The sequence below is a fragment of the Dicentrarchus labrax genome, unplaced genomic scaffold, assembly GCF_905237075.1.
Source record: "Dicentrarchus labrax unplaced genomic scaffold, dlabrax2021, whole genome shotgun sequence".
Lineage (NCBI taxonomy): Eukaryota > Metazoa > Chordata > Actinopteri > Moronidae > Dicentrarchus > Dicentrarchus labrax.
Genome location: NW_026136719.1, coordinates 16,976,506 through 17,003,655, shown reverse-complemented (window position 1 = coordinate 17,003,655; position 27,150 = coordinate 16,976,506). Strand labels below are relative to the sequence as shown.

General features: G+C 37.9%; 2 protein-coding genes across 12 annotated transcripts in view; both read left to right on the top strand.

Moving 5' to 3' along the window:
• Nucleotides 1-14,257, top strand: part of mical2a (microtubule associated monooxygenase, calponin and LIM domain containing 2a) — a 44,115-nt gene extending 29,858 nt beyond the window's left edge. For 5 of the 8 annotated variants that reach the window (XM_051379720.1, XM_051379721.1, XM_051379722.1 and 2 more), the window contains 3 exons: nt 559-739; nt 844-920; nt 1,012-2,897. In XM_051379720.1, coding sequence (XP_051235680.1) covers nt 559-739; nt 844-920; nt 1,012-1,410 — 657 coding nt within the window. In that variant the 3' untranslated portion in view covers nt 1,411-2,897. Of the gene's footprint in view, nt 1-558; nt 740-843; nt 921-1,011; nt 2,898-2,974; nt 3,410-13,640 lie in introns of those variants that run through there. The other 3 variants (XM_051379726.1, XM_051379725.1, XM_051379724.1) reach the window with 3 other exon arrangements.
• A 9,669-nt stretch (nt 14,258-23,926) lies between these two features.
• tead1b (TEA domain family member 1b) overlaps nt 23,927-27,150 on the top strand; it is a 47,057-nt gene continuing 43,833 nt past the window's right edge. For all 4 annotated transcript variants that reach the window (XM_051379215.1, XM_051379214.1, XM_051379213.1 and 1 more), the window contains exons 1-2: nt 23,927-24,106; nt 24,606-24,749. The gene's annotated coding sequence lies outside the window, so the exon portion shown is untranslated. The remainder of the gene's footprint in view (nt 24,107-24,605; nt 24,750-27,150) is intronic.

Sequence of the window (27,150 nt, the reverse complement as noted above, 5' to 3'; positions counted from 1 at the left end):
AACAAATAGTTTGCATATTGGTTGATTTTACAATAGATGTTAACTGTATGTGTCTGTTGTTTCAACGATCTTGTGTTTATTATGTAAGGATTTAATTACCAGGATTTAAAGGACCAGTGTGTAGGATTTAGTGACATCTAGTGGTGTAATTGCAGATTACAACCCCCTCGGCTCACCCACCCAGTAGGTGGGTGAGCCCCAAGTGCGTTTGACAAACTACGAATGCCGCAAAACTCGCAAGAGGCCCTATTTACAGCCAGTGTTTGGTTTGCCTGTTCAGGGTTACTGTAGAAATATAGTGGTTAAACATAATAGACTCCATAGAAGGGGACCCGCTCCCTCTGTAGATAAAAATCCCTCATTCTAAGGTGATTATACACACCCCATTTCTGCCAATAGATCCTTCTAAATGTTACACACTGGACCTTTAAGTAGTGGGAAAGAGTAATTGGACAAAAAGTTATTATAACAAGGTGTCTAATGTCATCTTAATCTGCTGTCATGGTTTCACAGTTTATTTTCATCATCACTCAACAACTCAATCACTGTGTTTCCCAGGGCGGCTCAGTTCGAAGGGCGTTCCCCCCATCAGGTGACAAGTGTCACTCATGTGAGAGGCGTGTTTATATGGTGGAGAGGGTCTGTACCGAGGGGCTCTACTTCCACAGGGAGTGTTTTCGCTGTTCTACCTGCAGCTCTGCCCTGCGACAGGGAGCACATGCCTTTGACTCTGAACAGGGTTCGTATCATTAAATATCAGCTATTGTCCATATATCACTAAAAAAGAACTAAGTTTAATATTTAGGTGGCTACTTTGTCCTGACCTTTGCTGTAATCTTACAGGAAAATTGTACTGTAAACTTCATTTTGATCAACGCAACAATGGGACAACTCTAAGGAGGAATTTGTCCCTACGCTCAGTGAGTGCTTTGCATTTCTAACAATATCTTATTCTAGCAATATTTACAGTAAAATATCTAACTTCTCTATCCATGACTTTCTCTGTCTTAGAATCATTTTGGAGTTCAGGAGCAATGCGCTGATGATGAACAGAGCTCTGAGTCCAGCAGCACAACAGACCTACAGAGTCAACCCTCAGCAGGTACCTTCAGCTCGTTCATAAGGAAACGTCTGAGTTGGCCCCTGAGTGTGACTCGCGCTGTGTGTAACGCCCCATGGTACCTGTCCCACCGTGTGCGTAGTACAGCACAGGCCCTCGCCGGCCACCTGAGGGACAATGCCCAGGATTATGCATCCTTGTATGAGCTACTGAGCATGAGCTTGCCCCTGCTGCTCGTTTTACAAGAGGTACTGCTGCAGATGTACACAGAGGCTGTGCCTGATGGCCCCAGCTCTATACAGCCTGTACTGCTGTGGCTGCAGGAGAATATAGGGCACAGGCTCAGGTAGACGCTCAGCAGACCCCAGCTGTTAATATTTGACTCCAAATGCCATTAAATCTGTGGCTGAGTGGCGCATTAGCTGGATTGTTCTTGTTTTATTATCATATGTAGCCGTGCACAGGCACCTTTTTAATGTTTAATTGCCTTTTATAATGATAGAGATTTGCTCCTGGTGTGTTGCATGTACTTGTGCACCAGCCAACGAAGAGACACTGTAGGTTGCTCATGCAACTTTTTAGCAATTTACTACAGGAGTTGTCAGATAATGAAAGTTGCACCAAATAATTTTGCATTGGGTTTGATGTGGAAACTGTACAGAACTTGTAGGGTTAAAATAAGATTTAAGGTAATTAAAATGCGAATAAAATGAGAGAGGCTACAATCATTAAAGACTTGAGACTGCTGACATGTCCAATCATCATTGCTGTAGAATGCAACCTTTTACAAACTGTCTTGGAAAATGGATCCTGCAGTTAAAATAGCTTAACTCAGGTCATGACTGACTAACTTGATGCACTTTATCTTTTGAGAACTGCCTTCTGGACGTCGCAGTAAACTGTCACCTTAGATCTCATGTTAACGCTGAAACAACAGGCAGGTTTTCTTTTGACTATACATATGTGCTCCTGCTATGTTTTTTTTATTATATATATGCAGGTGTGTTTTACAACAATTTGCTCAGTATCTTTATATACTCAGACCATTCAGTTTACTTTCATAAATTGTTTTTATCATTTTTTTCCCCTATGGATAACACCAAATAATCTCTTTTGATGCTGTGGTCTGGTGGGTTTCCTTCTCAGTATTTAGTTCTACTTTGCTGCCATCTACTGTTGACTCTCAGAAAAACCATGAATGCAAAATAAGATACCCCACCCCTTTATTTTTTAAATCTCTGTGTATAACATTTTCACAGACTTACTGTAGACAATAGAAGCTGGTGAGCATGCTGTGATGTGTTTGAATGTGCTTGCCATTCTCGCCATAAAGCATGTTGTTGGAAGATCAACTGCAAACCTCTTTGACTGGAAGACAAACAGTTGCTTCCTATTCAGATACACTATATGCTATGATGCTTATGAAGCACCTTTTTCAGAGTATTTTGTTTTTTCTTTATAGAATAGTTGAAAGTGATATTTGCAAAAGCACCAGCTGTTATTTTAAGTGTTTACGGCATGATATGCTGGATATGCAATATGATGTTTGTGTTTTGTTATCGGCTACCTAATATTTCATGCTGAATTACTGAATCTTCAGCATGTAATATAAGTTTAATGTCTGGTTTACAGTACAGTAAAAAAAGGGTGGAAGACTTGTGTGTTATAATACCAAAGAACAGTTTTGATACACACTGACTTGTGTAACATTTATTTTCTACATCTGTATAACATGATGAAACTCATTCTGTAACATGTACAATGGTGCCAAAATACAAATATCATCTTCATTATGAATGTGAATGTCAGTATTTAGTTCATAAACATTTTATACATTTGTGCTTTCCTTTGTTGTTATTTATGTCAGAATGTTCTCCGTGTTTCAGAAATTTTTTCTCTTTTCTTCTCATTCAGCTGAAGCCTTTTATGAAGTGTGTGAGCCAACTGGATGGTTAAACGAAATGACATTTTGAAGGTGATCACCTGCATGGCCACATGGTCGTGTGTGATGTGGTACTGACGATAAATAACTGACATAAAGTATCTGATATGACTTAACAACATTTACAGTGCTGAAGTAATTTAAAGATGTTTCTTTTGAAGTGACAATGCGTTTTTACTAAACTTGTGACTAATGAACAGCTTCAGTGTTTGTCACTGATCCTCAAGCTGATTTGGGAATGAACTAGTAACTAACTAAGCCTGGTTCAAGAACTGCATCTCCTCCTATGTTTTTAGTGATTCACTCTGATGATGGTTGAGTTGCATTGTGGTTAACGGAGGCGACATGTTTTGACAAAGAAGAAAAATTTGTAGAATAAAACGGAGATTTCGCTGGTCCAATTTTTATCCTTTTTTCCTTTTTGACTCTCCATCCAATGTTACAGCAGTGCAATGCTAAATCAAGGGAAACCCTGAACATTAGGGTCCAGTGTGTAACATTTAGGAGGATCTATTGGCAAAAATGGAAGATAACATTCATTATAGTCTGCCATGTTGAACCACTATGTTTCTACTGTAGCCCAGAATGGACAAACCAAACGCTGGCTGTATATTGGGCCTTTCATGCTTTTCAAGAGCCACCGGGGTTTCTCCTACACACTTCACAGCTTATTGTAGAATAAGTAAAAAAAAAAAGAGAGGGACAAATCTGTGATTTAATGACAGCCACCAATTGCCCCTCCCTCATTATCATTGAGGAGCCCTGAGCAAGGCCTTCCAAACCTCCAGTGGGACTGCTCATAAACCCATCAGATCAGACTGTTGTTGTACTGGCAGGTGTGAACGTGACTGTGGAAAAGAGAACATTGTTCTTCGTGACACTCCGGTGAATAAATAAACGTTTAAAAAATGTTTTTAATGGCACAGTTACATTTTAATGAAGATCTGAGAATAGCGGCAGAAGAACCAGTTTCCATACAAAGGTTCAACAAAGCACCATTTAGAGAAACTTTCTCTTTCAGTATGTGCATTGACCTCTTTGACTTTATATTTTCATTGCACAACGGGACTAATACCTGGGTAATAAAACACATTATTGGCATTTCTCTGCCTCCTTTTCAGTAACTTAAAATGAAAAAGTACTTTAGTGATGTGTTAGAAACTGTTCAGGAATGCACTTAGAGCTCGCAGGATTGAACATCCATTGACTCTAAAAAAGGTCCTTGACTCTTCAGTAGCATTTTATATTCTTTTGAAATATCTGTACATCCTTTGCTTTGAGAGTTGATGGTTAATTACACTTCAGCTGAAAATATGATGTCCAACATTTGATATTCCCACTGGCATCTGTATTGAACTAAACTAATACTACTATAACTTCTACTACTCCCCCTGATGTTGTTATAATAAATTCTGCTGTTTCTTCATCAGTGTAGAGACATTAGTATTTAGTATATGTGGGTTCATATTTTGAGTCATTTTGACCTGTAATGTTTAATAGAGAACCAAATTTAAACAATTTGCTGTTAAAAAATATATCTATATCTATATCTATATCTTTATATCTACTCAACACTCCATGGCAGTGTCACCACACTGATATTCTGCTGCCTGCCACTGAGGACTGCATCTTTGTGGAGTTTTCTCTCCTGATTGGATAAAGCGGGATACCAGAAAATGTATTCTGTTAATGCAGAAAGGAGGAACTGGGAGACCCATGTTACTGACTGAATGCTCCATATCAGCAATGTCTGTCAGACTGTAGAGCCATGTAATGCTTATTTTAACAAAAAAATAACCTATAATTCCCCTCCATGCTGTGTTCTTTCACAAATACGATGGTGCATCTCCTGAAATTAAATTTAGCTCTTTAAAGAATACTTGTTTTTCAGCCTCTATAAGATTGTTTTATGAACAACAAATGTGGCAGGGGCTCATTTGCCTCCTATTTGATATAAGTAAATATGTGTATAGCACAATGTATCTCTACATGTTAAACTCTGTCTTGTTCCAGTAAGCAAATGTAGAGGCCAACACACCATCAGGGTCTTATATAACAAAGGTGATGAACTACACTAAAATAGTATATTATTAATTCTATTAAATCTATAGACTTCTTTTGATAGATGCAACATACTTAATGCTCACCTGGCAAACACAACATTATATTCATCTTACACACTGAAAACAAACTGAGCAGAAAAGTTCTGATCATTTTGGCCATGTTCATGTTTTTTGCACTTTTTCATGAATTTATAATACTGATAGTATTAGACGTTAGAAAACGCTTTAAAAAACAAACAAACAATAGGGCATAAATTACGAGTGTACCCACTTCTCAAAGCACCACTACACCACTGATTAAATGAGAACAAATAACTTACTTATCCAACACAGTGGCGTGTGTGTGTGTGTGCCAGTAAATAAGAAATGAAAAATCATTCAGAGCAGGCTGAACCTAATAACGAACAGGCCAATAATAATAATAATAATAATACATTTAATTACTAGAGCACTTTTCAAGAAACTCAAAGGCACTTCACATGAGTTAAAAAAGGAACTGTAATAATACAGTAAGCCTCAATGAGTTTTGCAGGAATATTTCTGTAATTACTTGCTGATACTCTGAGGGAGATGTTTGAATTTATAATACTGATAGTATTAGACGTTAGGCCATGGTCAGGTGGAATTCATTGCCAGTGCATATTGTTAAAGAGAATACTAAAGATCGGTTCAAAAGTTAGTTAAAACAGTATCTGTAACTATTAAGGAACCATAACTGAATTGTGTTTGTGTATAAAATAAATAATTAAATGGAACCTTTGTGAAAGTAGAAATCCCCTTTAGCAGAGAATGTGAAATGTATTTTAACACCCTATTAATTAAATGTGTAAAAACACAGAAAGGGTAAATAGATGATTTAAGAATGTATGTATATGTTGTTACTGAACCTAAAACCCTTGTTGACCAAAACAACTGTTTTGTTTAAATAGAAAACTATAATCTACAGTGCAATTATATTCACTTAGGGCTAAAACCAATTATTCAATACAGTTTGTTTGTATATCCAACTGTTTTTTGCTGGTTAATTGAGTTATTTCTACAGTGTAATCTTTAAAAGAAAATGTCTGATAACTGAGCTTTATCAACACAAGCCTCTCTCTCAATCCAATGTTCATAGCTACAACCTAGAAACTTAAGTGTTGTGTTACATTTCCACTGAGATCTGAGAGCAGCAGTGAGGAACCGTTGATCCTTTCTGTCCAAAGGTTCATGAAAGCCCCATTTAGCTCATGAATATTCTCAGAGGTAGAATGCCTTTCAGTGAGCAGACATTGACCTCTGTATCTCTGTGTTATACCTTTTATATATCTGGTCAATAAAGTGCGTAATAAAATAGAATTCACCTGTGTGTAAGAGACTGTTGAGGAATGCACTTAGAGCTCAACACCTCCATTGACTTGAAAAAAAAAATTACTGTTGGAATAAATGTACTTCAGAGTGTGAACTAAAAAAGTCCTTGACTCTAGAAAGCCAGTTCATATTCTGAATGAAAATATTTATCGGCTAACTTGGTTAATTAAACTTTCAAGTTTTAAGAACCAAACAGACCAAAAGCCCTGTTTGAATTGAAGAAGAGGAGATATAGTCAGGTAGTACTGAGTGAATGTTACTGCCCTCAACTTATTCCCTTATTCAAGGGAAAAATCAAGTTCTCCAATTGTTCGTAAGCATGAATAATATAGCGGTGTAGTGCAGGGTATACGCAGGTATACAGCGTATACAGACCTATTTTTCAGTCAGCACTGTAACCCCACTTCTAAATCCCCTCTGATGGCATCATTCAGTACTGTTCTGCGAGCTGGGATGGTGAAGGCATGACATAGTTGTCCAATTTTCATGAGTGGATGGAGTAAAGAATAAAAAATACGTCACTCAAAATACATAGATATGTAGATGTCTCACCCATCTATGGGCCAGTATTGATTACAAAATCTGCACCTCTTCTGTGGCTTATGCAGAAGTTATGTGACTTACTGCAAATACTACTGTTACTCTATAAAAGGGCGTTTATCGTTTACTGGACGTGCCAGTGCCGCTTTAAAAAACAAACAAACAATAGGGCATAAATTACGAGTGTACCCACTTCTCAAAGCACCACTACACCACTGATTAAATGGGAACAAATAACTTACTTATCCAACACAGTGGCGTGTGTGTGTGTGCCAGTAAATAAGAAATGAAAAATCATTCAGAGCAGGTTGAACCTAATAACGAACAGGCCAATAATAATAATAATAATAATACATTTAATTAATAGAGCACTTTTCAAGAAACTCAAAGGCACTTCACATGAGTTAAAAAGGAACTGTAATAATACAGTAAGCCTCAATGAGTTTTGTCATTAGCAGGAATATTTCTGTAATTACTTGCTGATACTCTGAGGGAGATGTTTGAAGGAGCTCACCCTCGACACTTAAGAGAAAATCTGATCTGTCATCACATCAAACCTACAAAAACAGCCTTTGAAAAAGTCTCTTAATCCACTGTAAAAGAAATACATGAAATGGAGATGTTGACTTTTTCTCTAAAATTGAACCATAATAAAGCCCAGAGGTAATGGTTGAAATGGCTTTTGTATATAAATGAGAAAACCGAATAGAGCAGCTCCTTTCTTTTTCATTTTGTTTATCCTCGGCAGTATGACTGATGCTTTGTTGGACTTGCCCTGGAGAGACTCCCTTGTCTGGCCGGCTGGCTTTTGCCTGCCTTTTGCCTGCCTTCCTCTAATCCCCTCCCTCTTCATCTCTCACCTATGGATTTTTGTAACTCTTTAGTACAAGGAGTAATACTATGTATGTTTCTTTTCTTTCTGGAACAACATATATATTTCCCCTGGTGATCTATATGTTCAGGTTTGTTTGTTTGATTTGTATGTTCTGTTTGTCTTTGTAAAACTTTAAAACTTTGCATTTAAAAATAAAGTAAAAAAAAGAAAAGTCTCTCAATAACATGATGGACAAACATTTACAAAATATTTTAATTCATTTTGAGAAAGACTTTCAATACAAAGCTGGTGCTCTGACTAATTTCAGACAAGATGTAATCAAAGTGGTTTTAGTTCACAGAACTGTGGTGCAGTCAGGGTTTTATAAAACACAGTCCTGCACTTGGTTTGGAGTGCCATCTGTTTACTAACCTCTTGCAACTTTTTCATTTCTTTTCTTTTTTATATTAAATGACCTTTCCTTAAATGCAAAAAGAGCAGAATAGAAAACAAGTTATAACAATGATTAGTATTCAAGCAACAGAGCAATCAGAGCCTGAAATTGCACTGAAATTACAGAAGCTGTGAAAGTTGATGAAAAAATAAAAAAGCTGGGACGAGATAAATCTAAAAATATAATGTCATTACTTTAGCACTTTCACGCAAATCATCTTTTAAACAGTCAAACAGAAATCTCCAAAAGGGAGGTAACAGTTGCCGTACTGCTGGAGTAAATAATATATATTCTGTTTAAACATTTATATTTACATTTCCTCTGAGGAGATTATCCTCCAGAAAGCCAAATAAACAGCTGTCATTTTTCTCCATACTTTCTCCATACAATCTATTAGCCTTCTACTCAAACATATGTTTCTCTTCTTGTTCCTACAGTTGGATGTTTGAGCTTTACAGTGTAGAATGATCTACCTGTACATGCTAGTTTGAAACAAGAAGCATGTTTTCACATTCATCTGCTCAAAGTAGACGGTATCTCTGTGCTTATTATAAAGCTGATTTTAAGGGGCGGGGCCTACGAGCATGATTTGTGACATCACAAATAGTCAACCTGGTCCAGTATGCAACTTATCCAAGTGTGATATAGAGACTTGAAGCCTCCAGTGCACAAACACTGAGAATGGACTTTACAGTGAAGTAGGACACATTTTGTATCCAGCAGGAAAACTTGAGGAATAACAAAATTTGCATATTCATAGTTTCTGGATTTGTAATGAGGTAGAAGGAATACTTTCTATGGATTTTAACGTGGAAATTATACTTTATTGTAGAAAAACATATCAGACACACATTATTGTTGCCGGCTATTTATATATTTGTCTTTATACATGTCTGGAGGGAATTTTTAATTGAGAACAAACCACTGCTGCTGTATAACATATAGGCAAACATGGAAAAAAAAAAAAAAAAAAGAAGAAATAATTATAAAATAAAAATGCCAGTAGAAGCAGGTCAACACATAACAGAGCACCACAGAGGAACTGGTGCTCTGATAAACAAGCTGTCAAGCAGTTTCATATTGACAAATGTAAGAAAAGGCAGCCGATGTGATTCTATAACTTAAGCCTCATATAACAAACCACTCAAAGCATATCTGACTATCTCTCTATACAAAATAACAGGACACAGAGAAATACATTTAAGGCCCTGCTGGACAAATGAATGAAACAGTGAAGTAAACAGTGGTCTGGTGATGCTGCCGGTCAGCAAGGCTCCTCTCTGTCTGCATTGAGTGCCTGCTTCAGTCAGACAGCAACAATATTGGAAATGTCTCTCTCTGAAATGTCTTTAATCATAATCACAGGGCAGGAAAAGTATACTGTTGTGCTTATTGTTGCACGTGCAAAAACAGATACTTACTTCACTAAAAAAGAAGCGTAAAATAAACAAAGATTTAATTTTAAGAACTGAAAGGCGATTTATTGGAGCCTAAAGGGAAAGTATAAAGCTTCTTTTTTCTTTTAAAACTCCATATTATCTATTTAAACATAGGCCTACCGCAAGGAGTATTGAACTGGTTATGAAACAGTCTCAATTACATGACCAACATAAACAAACAAAACCATCACCAAGAAGATTGGCTATTTCTGTATAGTTATTCTTAATGCATGCAACCGGGTCGGATTTGATCGGTTTTCCCTCAAAATCAGTGAAACAAGGAGGAGGTGGAAACACTATCGCTTTTGTCCACAGGGGCTGCCAGAACCAACACAAAATGAAAGTTCCTGAACTAAGTGTATGATTTATTGATGTTTTTGACTCTTCTGATAATCTTTTACTGCCTTTTGTTGGTCTTGTTGCTACATAGCTATAGGCCTATACAAAAAAATTCTTTGTTTCTTTTTCAGTGGCGTATTTCAAACTTCGTCCCTCTGAATGCCACAAAATATTTGGAAATCATTTCTTAAATCTGCAGTGTACATTTTATTATCTGAAAGAATGTTGTCCTTGAACAAATCGCATGCTGCCTCTTCTGAATTTAACAGGTGCTCAGAGCGTAATACAAACATTTGTAATTGCATTTTTTAAAGCAAATCGGGAAGTTCAAACACAACAGCCTTCAACACGACCAAAATCCTTCAAATTTTTGCTTTTATCTGAACCCTCAAATTCCATCAACCTGTCTTTGAAGCTTGTCTGTTAATGTTAAATATGCTGCTAATTTATGCGATGCTCTGACATTGCCTTGTCAGTCACAGGTTTTTAATTATTTTTGTAACAAGTACTTTCATGGCGTTTTATGGCGTTGAGTTTTTAGAATTTCCTTTGTTTATTTACAATATTTTACTTTTTACTCACTTGGGAAGTAAAAATCAAAACTACCTTCATGGCCGGATGCTATGTGGGAATATATATATATATATATATATATATATGAACTGGCCCTTTAATAGGATCAGTAAATAATGCCATTGATGATTCTCAGTAGTTCAATTCTTAACAACCCAGATAATTTCATTCAGACATCTCAGAGTGACAGTGAGTTTGACCAGACCTCTCTCAAATATCACAAAGAGACACTGTTTGTACTGCAGGTCTGGCAACGTTAGACTATTTGAAATATCTGGAAACCAAATGGACCAGTGAGGGAGAGAGAAGAAGCATGCCTGAAAATGGCATCTGAATAAAACCTTGTAAAGTGAAAACCATGTTCCTGTTGCACACATTTCCATTTGTAAAACTCACCAGTTTAGAGGATTTCTTCCTGTAATCAGCTACATGTAACTGCGTATAGAACAGCTGTAACACAATCACATGTAAAAGCTCTTATGAAACAGGTAAGGCTTAAATCACTATTCTGTTAAATTAACAGTAAACAGAAAGAGAAATCAATTTAGATAAAAATGTCACAGATTATTACTTTGATAGCATTCCACGTTCAGGCAGTTTGGAGGTTTAAAGGGCAATATTGTATGTTTTCACATAAAACTAGTTGCTTATTGAATTAAAAAAAAAACATCACACATCATTCTGGATACGCCTTTAGTAGCATAAACTAATTACAACAGACTTTAGATGTTCTCTTATGCCACTCAATGTGTGTGTTTTTTCATTTTTTTATTTTAGGGGAACAAGTTTGCCCTTATTAGATATAATGAGGGATTAAAAATGTGAACTCTCCAAAGAATACTTACACAGTATTTTGCATTTATGATTCTACCAAAAATAGGAGCATGCCTCTCCCTCTGCTTGGGAAGAGTTCGCTGAAAGGACAAAGCAGTAAGATAGAGCTACTAGATCTACCTCTCCAAACCACCTTGTTTATGTCTGGCCTTTGTGCTTATCCCACCTGTGTTCAAAAAGGTCATTATTTGTTTAATCTCTCTCATTAGTGTTCCCACATAGCCTTGAAATCCAGCTTCCATACTGTAGGTACAAGTGGATGTGTAAATGTACTTCAGCATGGGAAAAATGACTAGAGCACTGGACGCTATTATTAGCGTACTCAGGTGCATTTGTGCTGAGTATATATGAGTATACTGCTGTTGTCTACAAAGCTATTGAATATAGATGCACCAAAAATGGGAGAGAGCACTTGACAGAGCACATTAATTCAAGAATGTGAACATGTGCATGAAAAGAACAGATGACAAATTTCTATTCTTTGAGTCAGATTACGAGTGTGAGCGTATTCTGATGATTTTTAGTCAAATAAAGAGTTTCATGTTAACACAGTTAATGATAGCATACTGCAAGGATTGCAGTGCCTGTCTATACTAGGGGAGCTGATTAGGTGATTGGGAACAGGTGATGGCTTAGGTAGGGAAAATACTGGGGACTACTGCAGGGCAGGGAGGGAATAGCAGCTCTGAAATGATACAGAGTGGCAGGCAAATTGCTATGTAGACTTTTTAACATGTTAAAGCAGGATTGCTATTCTTCATGCAGGATCACTGACTGCTGGCTTGGTGTACTGCGCCATTGTTGTTATCACTTACACCTGTGCTGTTCCTACTGTGACAAGTCAAAATGTCTGCCATGAAAAAGGCCTGTTGACTCAATAGATTTTGATGTTGTCGGCAAAAATCTGGGAATGGCAAATTTTTCCTTACTTTTGGATTAATTAATTTATTTTTGGCAAGTGTCAACAGTACGAAAAGAATACAGGAATTAACTCAGGTGAGCGTTACTAGACTGTAATCTGAATATAGAGTAAACAAGTGTGGATTGAATGAGGGAGTGATTCCACACTCCCCAGTAACTGCTCATTGCCCCATAGTTTATTTAAGGCAGTATGTCGCTCATTCTCTTTGTTTGGCAAGTTCCCTCAGTGTCAACCTGATTTTGTTCCCCTGATTTCCTGCCTGTTAATCCTGTTACCTGCCTGTTAGTGGTGTGCCAGTATCCTGCCTCAGCCCACCAGTTTGCTGCCTACACTCATCAGCCTCCAGCCAGTCTCCTCCTGCCACTAGTGTTCACTAGTCTTCAGCCACACTCATCAGGTGGCCTCGGTCTTCATCAGCAGTCAAACAACCCTTTCAGGTCTCCAGTCTGACCCCCTGTGTTTCCTGCTGGCCTTCACCTGTTAAAGTTTGTTTCAAATAAACTATTGGTGTGTGTGTGTCTTAATTGTCTCAAAAATTGTAAAAACGGGGCTGCTGGTCCACACTTTGGGACACTTCGACATGTAGTAGGAGACCCACTCTTCCTCCTTGAGCCACAGCTGCCCCAAAAGAAGGCAGCATATGAGTGTATTTAAAGACTACTCTACTGATTCAGCATTGCGTTCCTGTAGAACATTGCCGGCTTGTGATGGACAGTTTATAAATCAGTGCAGCATAACCAGAGATATCATCTCTTCAAGTCATTCATTCATTCATTATTCTTCCTTGTCAAAACCTGTTGCCTACGTCGCCCACAATGCAACTCGGCTGCTGACAGTTCAGTTGGAGATTTGGGTGTTTTATGCTTTTACATATATAGTTCAGCTATCTTGCAGTGTCATGTCATGTATAAGGAAACAAGTAGATGGTCCTGCCCACTGTCAGTCAGTGGTGGAATGGTAACTGAGTACATTTGCTTAAATTTATGGTCCTTAAGATTTTAGTCCTGGTTGACTTGGTGACACGTGTTGTTACTGGTGGTAAATGCGCTTTAATGTGAAGCTCCAGAAGTAGATAATGTTCTGTTTGCATTAGCAGTAACTTAATACAGCATTTTTCCTGGGAATGTTGTCACAGACACCCCATAGTGTTATTTCATCTGGCAATAGATAGTGACTTAATAGACATGTATTTAGATATAAATCTTACAGATTGTTACCATTAATAAAAGTATAAAGAGTATTTCCATTTCATGCAACTTTTCTACTTCTCCTCCACAATTGAAAATACTGTACTTTTTATTCCACTACAGTTCTTCTCCAGCTTCTCTGTGCTGGACCATCAGCTCTCCTTTGACCTCTATCTATCAGTGCCTCATTCCAGATGTTTTAGATCTGGATCTTCATCCTCCAAAAGATTCCACCTCACGTCTTGTCTCCCTCTGTGTGAATGGCGTACTTTAGCTTTGCTCTCTTGTGTGGTTGTCTGCCCTGTTTCTAGGTCTCTATAGTGGAGAGGTGGTTTTGTGGCTGAGGTCTGTGTTTGGTGGTGCTTGCAAGTTGCTTGACATGCTCCCAGATCCATATTCTTCACATATGTTTACAATCTATAATTTTGTCATCTTGATTGTCCATGCTATCATTTTGCATTTTCTGTACACATGTGTTGAGTGTCAGAATTGAGGGTCTTATATATATGTTTTGAAGCTTTTATTGCCTGTAAGAGATAGTAACAGCTATAGATTGTCACGAAAGTAATGAAGAGAGAAAGAAGGCATGGTCCACAGGTTGGAATCGAACCCATGGCCACAGCATGGATTGTATGCTGTACAGACTGTAAAAAACATTTGTGGCAGATTTGTGATATTGGGCTACATAAATAAAATTGACCTGACTTCATGAAGATTATGAAGATTCTACATGCAAAACACATGTTTGTTTGTTTTTGTCTTATAGAATATGATGATCTTATAGAATATGATGATTACAGATCTAACTATCCAATAAAATACAAATGAGAATGTGAAAGCGAGGAGAAAATGTGAAAGAGGTTGCTCATAGTGATGAACTGGCAGAGAATTATCATTTGAATCTGCAGCTCCCCTCAGCTTTATGCAGCTTTATAGTGAGTTTCAGCTCATTGTTTAGCTGTTTGTCCTGCAACTTTACTGTTTTCGTTCACTCTCACAGCACTCAGAGTGTAGTTTTAAACCGCAACAGGTAACTCTTTTCAGCAAACAAGATTTAAAAACCCATGGTCCACCTGCTCAACACCAAACAGCAAGCAGACACAGTAAGCAATAGGCAGTCAACATGGTGAAGCTTTTAGCAGCTAAAGGGTGAGATATTTCCCTCAGGAGTTGGTGGATACCAAAAATGTAGCTAAAAAGCTAGAAGATAAGTGAATATTGAACTTGGGTTCACCAGGTGGCCAAAACACAACTCAGAATTAAACATAATGTTGCTCTGTAATGTGCCAATCTTAAGTTCACAACTTGATTCTACTGCCTCCAAGAAGCCAAAAAATAAAAAAAAATAAAAATCAGTTATTGCAGATTTAAATAAAGGATCTGAATACTTATTCCACCACTGGGGTTATGAACTCTATGCTGTATTCTACTTACAATATATACAGTAGTTTCTCCCTTTTTATGTATTTCTGCTACTGATGTTTGAACAAACCTTGCCGTTTTTTCTGTGTAAAATTCACTTTAGTCATTACACGAGCCTTGTGACAGCATGTGTGACAGCTCTACTTTAAAAGAATCAATAGAATTGAAACTCATTATTAAGACACTGCAGGGACAAGAAAAAAACAATCTCTTCACATGTGAAATTCTCATGTTTGTAATTATAGTGTATATATATTTTATGTTTGAGTCGATGGTTAAAGGCTACTCAAGGGCTGTTCCAGTTCATAGCATCATACCAGCTGCTCTTAGTGTTGGTTGAGCCCTTTCTTGCCAGCCTTATCCTCTGACATTTAAGCTGGGATAGTGACAATGCATTTCAATAGCCCATTGTTCTGAACCACTATCATCAGTAAAGCCCAGGACCTGGGAGCTGTGCTTTTTCACCAAAAAGCAGAAAATGATCACCCATAATCAGACATCATACACCAAGATGTCTTAAACAGGAGCATTTCCAGCCATTAGGTGTAATTGCACTCCTGTATCTGCCTTTATATACCACAGTATTCATATCAAATAAGCCTCTTCACACATGCTAAGACCATAGCCCTCTCTGTCCTTTATATAAGACAACAGCAGTTCTGGCAGCAGTTTAGAAAAACACCCACATAAAGGTAAGCTTGGCAGGACAGACACTGACGATGAATAGTTTACGTCTATTAGGGGTTCAGGAACTCGTATATGTTTGTTATCTATTTTCGCTAATGCCTCAGAACATGAGAATCTATCAAGTGTCATCTATGTTCTCCACTATTATCATGGCACTTTCTGCATTTGAACATGCACATTCGTGATTTGTAATTTTCTTCTTTTATGAAATTAAATCCATTTCACTGCTGGGATTATGTGCCAGAAACTGTATTTCTATATAACTTTTATAAATATACTGTATACCAGTGTTTCTGCAGGATTCAGTCTTTCTGAAATTTTAAGCAATGATTCTTTTTGCAGCTACCCCATAAAGCTGTGTTCCAATAATTCGCAATATCGCAATATCTGCCTCAGATACAATCTGTGTGCGCATCTGGTTATTTTAAACATTGGTTATGCAATGATCTGTCTTTAATGTCTGTGTCCTGCTGGCAGAACCTTCTGTTGAATAGACAACTGAGCTGCCAAAGAGATAAAGAGATTTGGAGGCAGCTAGCTGGTATGCAAACTGTTAAAACTGTGATAAAAAAACACCCAAACAGCTGCAGCAGCATATTGATACATCTGAAACTAAATTTGTTAGGATTTTGTTAGAATTGATTTGTCACAAAATCCTTTATAACCTCCACATACATTACATGTTTGTAACAGTATGTCCAGTAGTTCCTTGGGTACTTGTGATAATTTCATAAACTACTGCATAATATGTAAAAACTAACTCTCATTCGAACTTTACTCCATTTCTCTAATTGAAAGGCACAGACCTTGTCTTTTTGTAACGGGTCATTTAATTTTTGAATCTTAAGTTTATCAGTTGTAGCAGTAATTACACGTAATGTCAATTCTCCAAATGAAAAGAAAATTAATGCATGTACTTTTTACTTCCACAGATACATGCTGGAGCCCATAAATCCACAAAGCTTCTCATGGCATCTAACCAATTCCATGCAAAATCAAATAACAACACATAGAACATAGTGAAGTGGAGGATGCAGCAACACAGAATAAAATGAGTTAGCAAGGTCAAACATACAGAATATAAAAAGACAACCTGAGTCTAAATATGCACAGCAAGATTGACATAAAAAGAACCCTTATCTGAAAAAATGGCTGAAAATACATTTTGATTTCGTTATCACAAAGTGACCCCACATTTAACAAGTCTGCAGTCATGAAATATTGAACATGACAGGCTGAACCAATCACTGCAGTACATTTCTGCACAATACACCGTGCAGCAGTAATTTTTATTCATTAGGTCTACTGATGGTCAACTGCAGACCTAGCTGCTATTTAATGGAGCCCTGCTTAATGACCAGAGTGACGGCCACCTGGTACAACAGGCATTTATTATATCTTGCATAAAATAAATCATCATGGGCAGGAGAGTGACTGTGTCGGTCTGAAAGCCTGGCATCCTGCCAACAGACTTTGTGTCTGTTCAGTCAATTTAAGCAACAATCCTGTTCATTACTCTTCACCGTCAGTATTAGGACTGTGAAGGAATGGTCACTTAATATGTACAGAGTTGAGTGGTTAGGAGGTGGACTGTTTACTTGTTTTTGATCCGCTGCTTGTAACCTTGAATGAGTACAGCATTGGTAACCACGGTGACCAAAGTGACACAAACCTGGCTGTCCTGGTGCTGATACTTATCATGTCATTTAAAAGAAGAGAGGAAGTTAAAAAGATGGCCATCAGGGTGAGATGAGTCTTCAATAATATTCTGTAACCTTGTCCCTTGGTCTAACTCTAGATTTCAGCAGGGGTTCCTGTAATCTTTGGTGCAGTGTGCACCATTTTGTCCAGACACTTGCTGTCTTGTGCTGAGGTGTTCCCACACCACACAGTTAACTAGAGGTGAGGATTCTTTCCATCCCAGTGTTGACGTCCCACTTTAAAGATGAGGAGATTGTTAGACCAAATGATTTGTAGTTCTCCACCTGTTTGATATTCTGATATTTATAACCAGAGACGGCCATTTTGCTCTTATGGAAGTCCACCTCTAGTTCTGTGGTATCATTGACAAACTTAGACAACTTGGAAGATACACTAATTTCTGTAAAGCGAGGGCCCCAGTGCTAATAACCAAAGACTTTGAGATCTTCGAGAACTCCACTGACAGAGTGACAGTTAAAGAAGTTTATCATGGATGGTGTTAATGTTTTAAGAGATTACGTTTTTACATTGAAGAGGCTGTAGTATACAAGCAGAATGAAAGGAATTCATAAGTTTCAAGATCAGTGCTCAGGCAGTAAGGGGCAATGAAAAAGGACCCTTACATGAAAACAGTAGGGACAAGAAATGGGATGTCACTATGGGCCTGTGTGCAAATAATTTGCATTCTTGTTATAGAATATCAGAATGAGAGAAATGTATTAAAATATTTATCCAAATAAATACATATCTGAATGGAAACCTGAGCACCAGAATAAGTGGAGCATCTTAAAGATGTTGTATATGATATATGATGATAATAGTCCTCACTGAAATCTCTATGTAGACCTTGGAGTTGGACAGTGGGATATGTGAAACAGAAAATAAGTTGCCACAAGGGGGCATTTCCAGACACCTCAGTTTGAAACTTTTCATTAGTTCATCAGTATCAGTGAGCTTTGAGAGCAACAATTCTGCCAGTATGAGTATTCATATATTTAGAATCTTCCATCATATCTACTCATTCGGCACAGGAAAATAAATGTTGTATGGTACAAACTAAAAACTTACTTATTCAGGCATATTTTATGTGCTAAATAAATATATGGTCACAAAAAATGCATGCACTTAAACACAAATACAACGTATGAAATAATCAGACGCTCTTGCTGATTGGGATGTGGGCTCCCCCACTCCTATTCATTTAGCCAGTAAGTGGCTCTCACTAGTCCTTCTCTTATCTCTGAATAAAGTGAATCAGTGTGGCTGGCTGAGCAGTCAAAGCAGAGAGCCAGGGAAGCACCTGGCCTTGCACAGCTATCTGATTAGAGGAGGTTGCAGGCCAGGCTGAACCAGACCAGGCCAGGCAGCAGCAGCAGCAGCAGGGCAGATCTGGACTAAAATGAACTAAACCAGGTTAATTCTATTGCACCATGGCCTCCCTTAGAGGCTTTGGGGCTGCAGGCTCAAATCAAAGCAATGCTATAACACAGACCAACCTTATCAACCAAGGAGTCAGGTATGAGCTCTGCTCTGGAGAAACTATAACCTCACTGGTTCAGAACAGCTGATTGGTGTTTGCTCAAGCATGCATTTAGTGATTAAGCTGTTATCATCTACGGTGTCCCCAAGCTCCCAAATTGGCTTAGGAAAAAAGAGTCCTCTCACATACTTTATCTCAGCTGAAAGTAGCATGAATGTTGAGAGTGACACAGCAGAGTGAAGGCATTAGTGAGAGTTCTGCACACATGCACAGAAATAAAGATTAGGAAAGAGTTTTAGGAAAAGATGATTTGTAGATGACTAGATCCACACAGGATGGACTATACATACACTCTACTGGATATATGCTTAACATTGCACCTCCATGATAGTGAAACATTTATAAAAGCATAAAAAGAGAAATCTTTACTTGTTATGTAATGTAACTCAATGTAGCAGTTTGACAATGGCTTCAAAAAACAAAATATGAAAATCAAATATACCTTTGCAGGTTCAAGGTGAAATACTGGAAAATATAAGGAGACGTACTTTATACTGTAGGCCGTCACCGGGAAAGCACCATCCTAAGTCATGACCCGCTGTTGGGCCCATCACACACATTAGTTATTGAATGGATGAATGGAAGGGATACTATTAGGCAATGACATCGGTACAGAGGCACATGAAAACAGCTGCCTGTTGTGTAAAAATAAATTGTTTGTTATTACAGTGTTATTCCTGAAAAACTGCAAGGCTGTTTCATGAAGGGGTCAGTTCCATTAGCCTGTTTTTGTTCAGTTTTGGAAAAAAAATTGACCATTTGTGGGCAAAGTGTACACACAGTTCAGTGTAAGTGCAGTACAGGAAAGTGTAGGTCTGAGTAATGCAGGAGGAATCTGAGTGTGCAGGGCCTAGGTTTCACTGGGCTGTGACAACTACCAAAATTATGTCTGCATTCTGCAACCACATCATATTTGTCATTTTTAAGCTACATATGATTTACACTGATTAATTATATGCAGTGTTATTTTTCCTTTTTTAATGTGTTTTACATGTTTCTTTTCCTTCTTTTTTTTAGATTAAAAGCAAAAGTAATTCTTGGTATTAGTATTTCTACATTTGGCGGATGTTTGGCCTTCAGGTTCTGTGGAGGACACGGCCTACATGTTTGGAAAGCTCCAGGTTTACTGTGTGTCCGCTGTTTAAAAAAAAAGAACATTTAATTGACACTTTGTCTGAAAATATTTACTACTAAAGCACAGTATCAGCAGACATGACAGGGTCCTGTTTACCTGATCATCAGCACCTGTCTTGAAAGGGCCTTTAAGGGTTTTAAACTTATATTTTGGATATTCCTGAATGAAAGTGTTTAATCAAATTTCAACAGAGTAAATCAAACACCAGCTAGTGTTCTTGCACAGAAAAACTGTACCTATCGCACACAGGGAGTGGGAAGTACAAAGGTTAGTTGGACCATAGATAAAAGGTTATGCACCTGTTTCTCTGGTGTTCTCAATCACAGAAAAGGTATTGTTTAATGTCATCATCAAATTGATTGCATACAAATAGGCTTGCAGTAGTTTAACATAACACCTTCACTTATAGTTAAAATATTTAAAGTAATAATTAAATGTATGCTTTCTAAAACATACTGCTGAGCACAGTCGATTCTTGACAAAATGATCTTAAAATGATAAAATAAAGACAAGACCAGGGGACGTTTCACTGTACTCAAATAACAACTTGCAGTATATGTGCTGCATTTGATGTGTTAAAGTAAAAAGCTGACAGGGTGTGTGTATTTGCAGAGGTGTGTGTATTTACCACAGGTTTACCACAGGTCTCTAATAAGTGCAACATGCATTTGAACATGTGAGTCTCCCACTCTCTCACCTTCATTCGCTCATTCCCTGCTGACACGTTTATCTGTCTTGTCTCATTTGCCACCTATACAGCTTATACCACTGCACCACTCATGCAGCCACACCCTGTTGCGCAACAGCTGAGTGCATGAACAGTGTCGTCACAGGATGGGCTTGGTGGATGAGCTATTTGTTTTGGCGTAAACAGTTTGGTGGCGTTTCTTCTTCACCGCATGCAGGAGTGATGAAATACAATGACAGCACAGTGAACACAGAGATAAAAGCATCAGGAATTCATATATCCATAATTTAACTGTAATCATTTGGCTCAGTAACCTACAAAATGCAGTCCTCCGCTGGGTGCACTGACACTGAAGACTTCTCATATTAGAGTGTTTTTCTGAATTCTGACACACGTGATCAGAGCTCTCAGGATACAGCAAGATTATTTTTAACATGTCAGCTGATGATTTACCACTGTTACATCCGAGCTCCTGGAGTTACAAACTGCTACATTCATCTTTGTGGTAAAAAAAACCAAACAAAAACCAAACGTTTCTTATTAAAGACGTCCTAGATACAGCTGACTTTTGATGATTAATAATTTGTTTTGGAGGGAACAACCAGGACAATGGAGAGAGAAAGAGATATGACTGCTAACAAACTGCTTTGAGTGGCTCCTGCTAAGATGTACCATGATGTACATTTTCAATAAACATAAAGACATTGAAAAACAATCCTGTATAAAGAACATTTGAATTATACACCTCCCTGTGTTTCTCTTTGGGCTAAACGTGCACAGACAGGTGTTAAAAGGTGTTGATGGATGTCCTCAGAGGTGCAGTCGTTCATCTTTATAGATCCTTTTCTTTTGAAGGATTGGTGTCAAAACACTGGCTTCTAATGGATGACTTGTTCAGACAGGACCGTGGTCGTGTTTTTGACTGTATTTTTTTTTTCACTGTTTGAACTCGCACTTGTGAATCTGGCAAACTCAGCCTCTATAAAAATCGAATCATATTGCAGGTCGGTGAATACAGTGTTAGAAATGCATATCTCTCATCTGAACTGTTGGCTTGTGGCAAACACTCTGCATATATATTATGATATAATAAAGAATGTAATAAATACATTACATTGACAAGATAGGTTTATTAAGTGAACTGGGGCACTATTAAAGAATGAAAAATCTGTTTGTATCTTGTATTCTTGCTCAGTTGGAGGCCTCAGTGTGTTTAGGCCGGCAATTATAGCTTCACAAAGTTGCTCCACACCCAATCTGCATGAAGGCCTGCTTTCAACATTCCCCTCCTCTCTCCTGTTTGAATTTGGCCAGTCTTGTGAAGTCAGCTGCTGCCTTTAAATCCTGTAGGAAATACTGCAGCCCTGAACTGAGCAATAAGGAATTAACTAAAGGTATGACTAAGAAGAACACGTGTATTGAGGGAAAATGACTAAGTAACTCACATTATTATGTTATATACATGGTTCACATGGTTTGCTCTGCTGTGCTCTAATTTTAGCAATCTTTTACAAAATCACAAAGAGGTTTAAACATCAACCACACACCCTCTGCAGCACAATCCAGCTATGCTATGTTCATGACCAGTTTTTGACTCTAATACTGTTCTTTTAACATTCAAGTGATAATTACGGCTGGGGATCAAGTCATGTCACTTCAGTATAAATGTCAGAGTTGGCACTATAAAACAGACATTAGCAAACATGAATGCCATCTATCAGTTCACCTTTCAAAGTAGTTAAAGTTAAATGCAACTGTAGCTATATGGTGGCTCATTTGTGGGATCATGGAAATCTTTCCAATTGCTACCTCCATCTTGTGTGAAGTAAATGTGTCAATTTTATGTGATTCTTTAAAACATGTATGTGTTTGTGATTATTTGCTTTTTGAGCCTGTTTGTTTCAACAAAAACATGTGAAATTCATGTACATATTTTAAACATATTTCACATGTGAAATGTTCAAATGCCACTTCTGTCTGTTTGTGATAAAACATGTAAAGTTTAAAAATGTTAGCAACTTTATAATGAAATGTACTAATATTATGTATAATAAAGAAGAGGGGCATTTTGGCTTGCAAACAGCAGTCAATCGTAATAAATATTAAATACAAAAATGGTAAATCACACAATACATTGATACATAAAGTGCATATTCAAATAAACACAAGTACACCAACGTCATTGTCACTTGTCACCAAAACCACCAAAGGAAGTGGTGAGAAAAAAACCATTTTAAATGCAAAAAACCACATGCATTCATGTGAATTCATAACATTTCACTGTTTTCTGACTGTATATGTCTTAGAATATTGATTCCACACTGTTCATACTGTAAACACTGTATTTATCTGTTCCTGCACTATACTGCTTTTTGCACATCTGGTTAGATCCTGAACTGCATTTCATTGTCTCATTTCTTGTATATCTAATCTAGTACATTTCACACGTGATAAATTGCATTGTTTCTTGGTAGTTTGCAGGATATCTAAAACTAGATTGGATGATAAAATAAAATTTGGTGGGATCTTGGGTGAATGGCCAAGAGACATGTGGATCCAGCTGTTACATTTTCTATTATTAAAATGAATGTCCTCTAGTGTTGCCTATAGGCGTGGGTTTGTTGTGCCAGAGCAGAGTTATTATAGCTGTGTATTTTTCCTTAGTTTTTTATTTCCATTTTGTTTTTAATCATGTTTTTTTAATTTCTTGACATTCATTTTATTTATTGATGTTATTTTTTGGAAAATGTTTAGATTTATTTTTTTGCATATTCAGTAATTACATGTTTTTGTTTAGGATAAGTATATAAGTATATAGTATTTAGTATATAATATGTTGGATATTTGTCTGCCTAGATTAGCATTAGTATGCCTCCTCATGCATGTTGCATTGAAAATTTAATTTCTATTTCACTTAACTGACATTTTTTTTCACCCCTTAGTTTCATTCACTTTTCTAGTTAAGTTCAAAATGAACTCTAATAACCTCAGAGAGAGGGGGTTTATCGATAACCCTCTTCGGATCTATACCAACACAAGTGCACCGCTTGCAACACCACGACCGCGGAGCTGCAAAATCGGAGTTTCCGCGGTGTCCCTGAAGGCGTCAGTTCTCGGGATGTTTTGTACCCTCCCTGCCCCTGCTGCTGCTGCCTGCTGCCCAGGCTGGCTGCCGGGGGCTCGGGATGACGCCACCTCTCGCTCCGCCCCGGCGCAAACTCGCTCTTTGCGTTCATTTCATTCCTCTTCTCATTCCGAGCATTCTTCGCATCTCTGTCAGTGCGCGAAGCGATTCACCTACACCTTCCTGGCTGGCCCAGAAAACACCAGAATAACTTGACATAGTATTAAAAATACCCCGTAACATCCCATTACCAAAAGAAAGGGACATTTTTATATGAGATATCAATAACGAGGTAAGTTTCAATGGTAGTTGCAGGTATCCAAAAACTGGTTGTAGACTTCTGTTCGTGAGAGGGTTAGTTGTCGTCTTTTTTAAAAAATATCTGGACAATTTATTACAAATGTTGGCTTATTTTAGGTGTTTACTATTCATCCCATGGCGTGAAGTAACGTTAGGTCGTTTGTTTCCATCGCTGGGATAGATGGCCGATTCTGGTCGCTGTTGCAACAGGGTGCTCACTTTGAGCACTCACTGTTGTAGCCTATGGCTCTGACATAGCAGCGAAAATCCTTGACATTTTTCACATTTTTTTGAAAAGAAGCCCGATCATACGCCCCTATAAAAGCCTCGGATGCTCGTTTGTCCTGTGTTTAGATCCTCAGAAACTCCCAGCGGGATTCGGGATGAACTAAAAAATAAAAAAATATCTATATATATATTTATATACTGCACGAATAACAATTTTTTGGACAAGATGACGGTTGAAAACGTTGCTGTTTTCCTCTCCGTAGTTGGCTCAGCCGGGAGTTGTTGGAGATTTCACCGGAGCATTTTCGGACCACCTCGGAAGAAAACACAGTGGGGAGACTTGTTGCTTCAACAACGTTTTGGCGGTGTCTTTTTTTTTTTTTTTTAAATCGCCGTCGAAGTTTTGTGTAAGTAAATGTCTTGTTTGTTACTTCTGTCGCCAGTTTTTGTGTGCTGCTGCTTGCTCTCCATGTTGTTACTGTAACTCTTAACGATACTGAACCAGAAGGGAAAGCTTCAGGCAAAAGTCCTTTTTTATTGTTTTCATGTTACGAAAGGTAGATTAAAGCTCCTTTCTTTTTGTGGCTAAAAAAACCCCCAGTTTGACATAAACAATGTCGGGTTTTTTGTGGGTTATTGCGTTACTTTGGGAGGTTTTAAATAATATTAAAAAAGGGCCTAACATGACTCTGTGTAGGCTAAATCTTTGGTTGTCGTTGAGGAGGAAAGTTAGCTCAACATTTGATGTTTATGGGGCTTTTATTTGGGGTTTCCTTCATTGTTTTCCCTTTCCTTCCTCTACTTTGGGAAATGCCTGCTCAGCTAAAACTCAACTCCCCCTCAACTGTTAGGCCAGCTGTGTGTGTGTGTGTGTGTATGTGTGTGTATGTGTGTGTGTGTGTGTCACACAAAGTTTTACTCCTCACAATGATTTCATCCTCAGAACTTTTTGTGGACTTTGTGGGAAAATTACACAGGCTATTATGCAAAGGGAGGGATGAGAATAAGGCCAAAAGCTTTCATTAGCAACAGTAAAGTTGGCCTAAAAAGTGGGTGTACCAAACACTGAGAGATCTCCTTTTTGTGCCAGACATTGGTTAGTCTCCAGTTTTTTTTCTCCCCCCTTTGACACTTTACAGAATATTTGCTTGCTTTAAATTGTCAGATTTGGTTCGCTTTGAACAAGCAGCCCAGTCAGGTCATCAGGCCACAGATTACACAGCACAGATATGCTGCTGTGATTCAATCAAGGAGTCTTTACACTTATATATATATATATATATATATATGGATTTTTTATTCTCTTGGGACCTCTCCAGTTGTGCTTTTTAGTATCTCAGTCAGCTGTTTCTAGTCACAGTGATCTTCACATCACACGGATCCAATAGTGTTTCATATTCAGGTTTAGGAAAAATGAACTAATTATGAATATGGAGTTTTGTTAAAGCAGCTGTTTTGTTTTATAATAAGCTTTGTAGAAGACGTGAGAAAGCAATGGGGGGGTGAAACCTGCCCAAGCTTTAAAGGGAGGTTCCTGAACAATATCCCACTACTACTAAGTTTCTGGCTGCAGCACCTACAGCCTCCCACCTCCTTTTTGTTTTCAACGTGTAAGTAGTTGGTTATGGCGAGTGGGCAAGTTCTCAGCTCTGCTTTCATAATGTAAAGGATGCTTTTTGTCTTGGTTAACTGCTGTTAAACATTTTATGTAACTTCACGGAAGATGAAAGAGCCAAAAAAAAGACGATGGGAGACGCAACATTTTTCATTTAATTAACGTGAAAGGGCTGTTATCGTTTCCAGAAAACAGTTTGAATGCGGCCGGGCGTAACCCCAGACCAGGCACAGTGTAAATCTGCTTGCTTGGAAGAAGAAGAAAAAAAAATTAGGGGTAGAAATAGATGCTTTGTTTTCAGCTTATGCAACCAGTGGACCTGTTGGACGAAAGCCTGCATAACATTTGTGCAAGAATAGGATGTTGTCTTTGTTTTGACCTAGTGAGACTTTTGAAACTAAGAGTTTCCAAACTCTCTCTGTTTTTTGACAGATAACGCAGTGCATCCACCTGTTTGTTGAAGAGACTACAACACAGACATGCTCACAGCTATAATGATGATATCCCTTCTGGATATTATATTATATTCACTTTATAGGCTACACAGGCCATGTGTAACTTCGATGCATTGTTTGTTCAGGTTTTGTTCCTGTACGCTGCCTTGTTGAGGTCTGAGGGCAGAACTACAGAGAGTGCAGTCTATCTGTTGTCAAGTGTGGACAGAATAATGTGCTTTTGTGAAGCACAGAGTGGACTGTGTTACTTCTTGGAGCAAAGGGAGAGACTTCTCTCTTTTTTTTTCAGTTGTCCACACTGGATATTGTTCGAGGGTCGTTGACTTTCAGAAAGATGTGTTTTGTCCAAATATTTTGTCAAATGTCTTTGCTCATTTTATGCTGTACGAGGAAACTTGGAAAATATAAATTCTTGCTTCTGTTTTTACAAAGTGAAGATTTAATTTTCTCCTGCCAGCAACGTCGTCTAGTGAGCCTGGCATCGTGTGTGGACGCATATTATTTTCATTACTGTATACCTTTTCATGTCTTTAAAGTGCTTCAGAGCTCTTGCCATGTTTGTGCAACGACATGAAATGAAATATGGTGCAGTCTTTGCATCCAATAATGACCGAATGAAGAAGGAATCCATATTGTCCCTTAAGCCACACATTATCTTCACTAGCTTAAAATTTTGAATAACCTCAAATGGTTCCTGACCGTTTTGATTAATAGGACGTGAAGAGATACAGTCTGTGT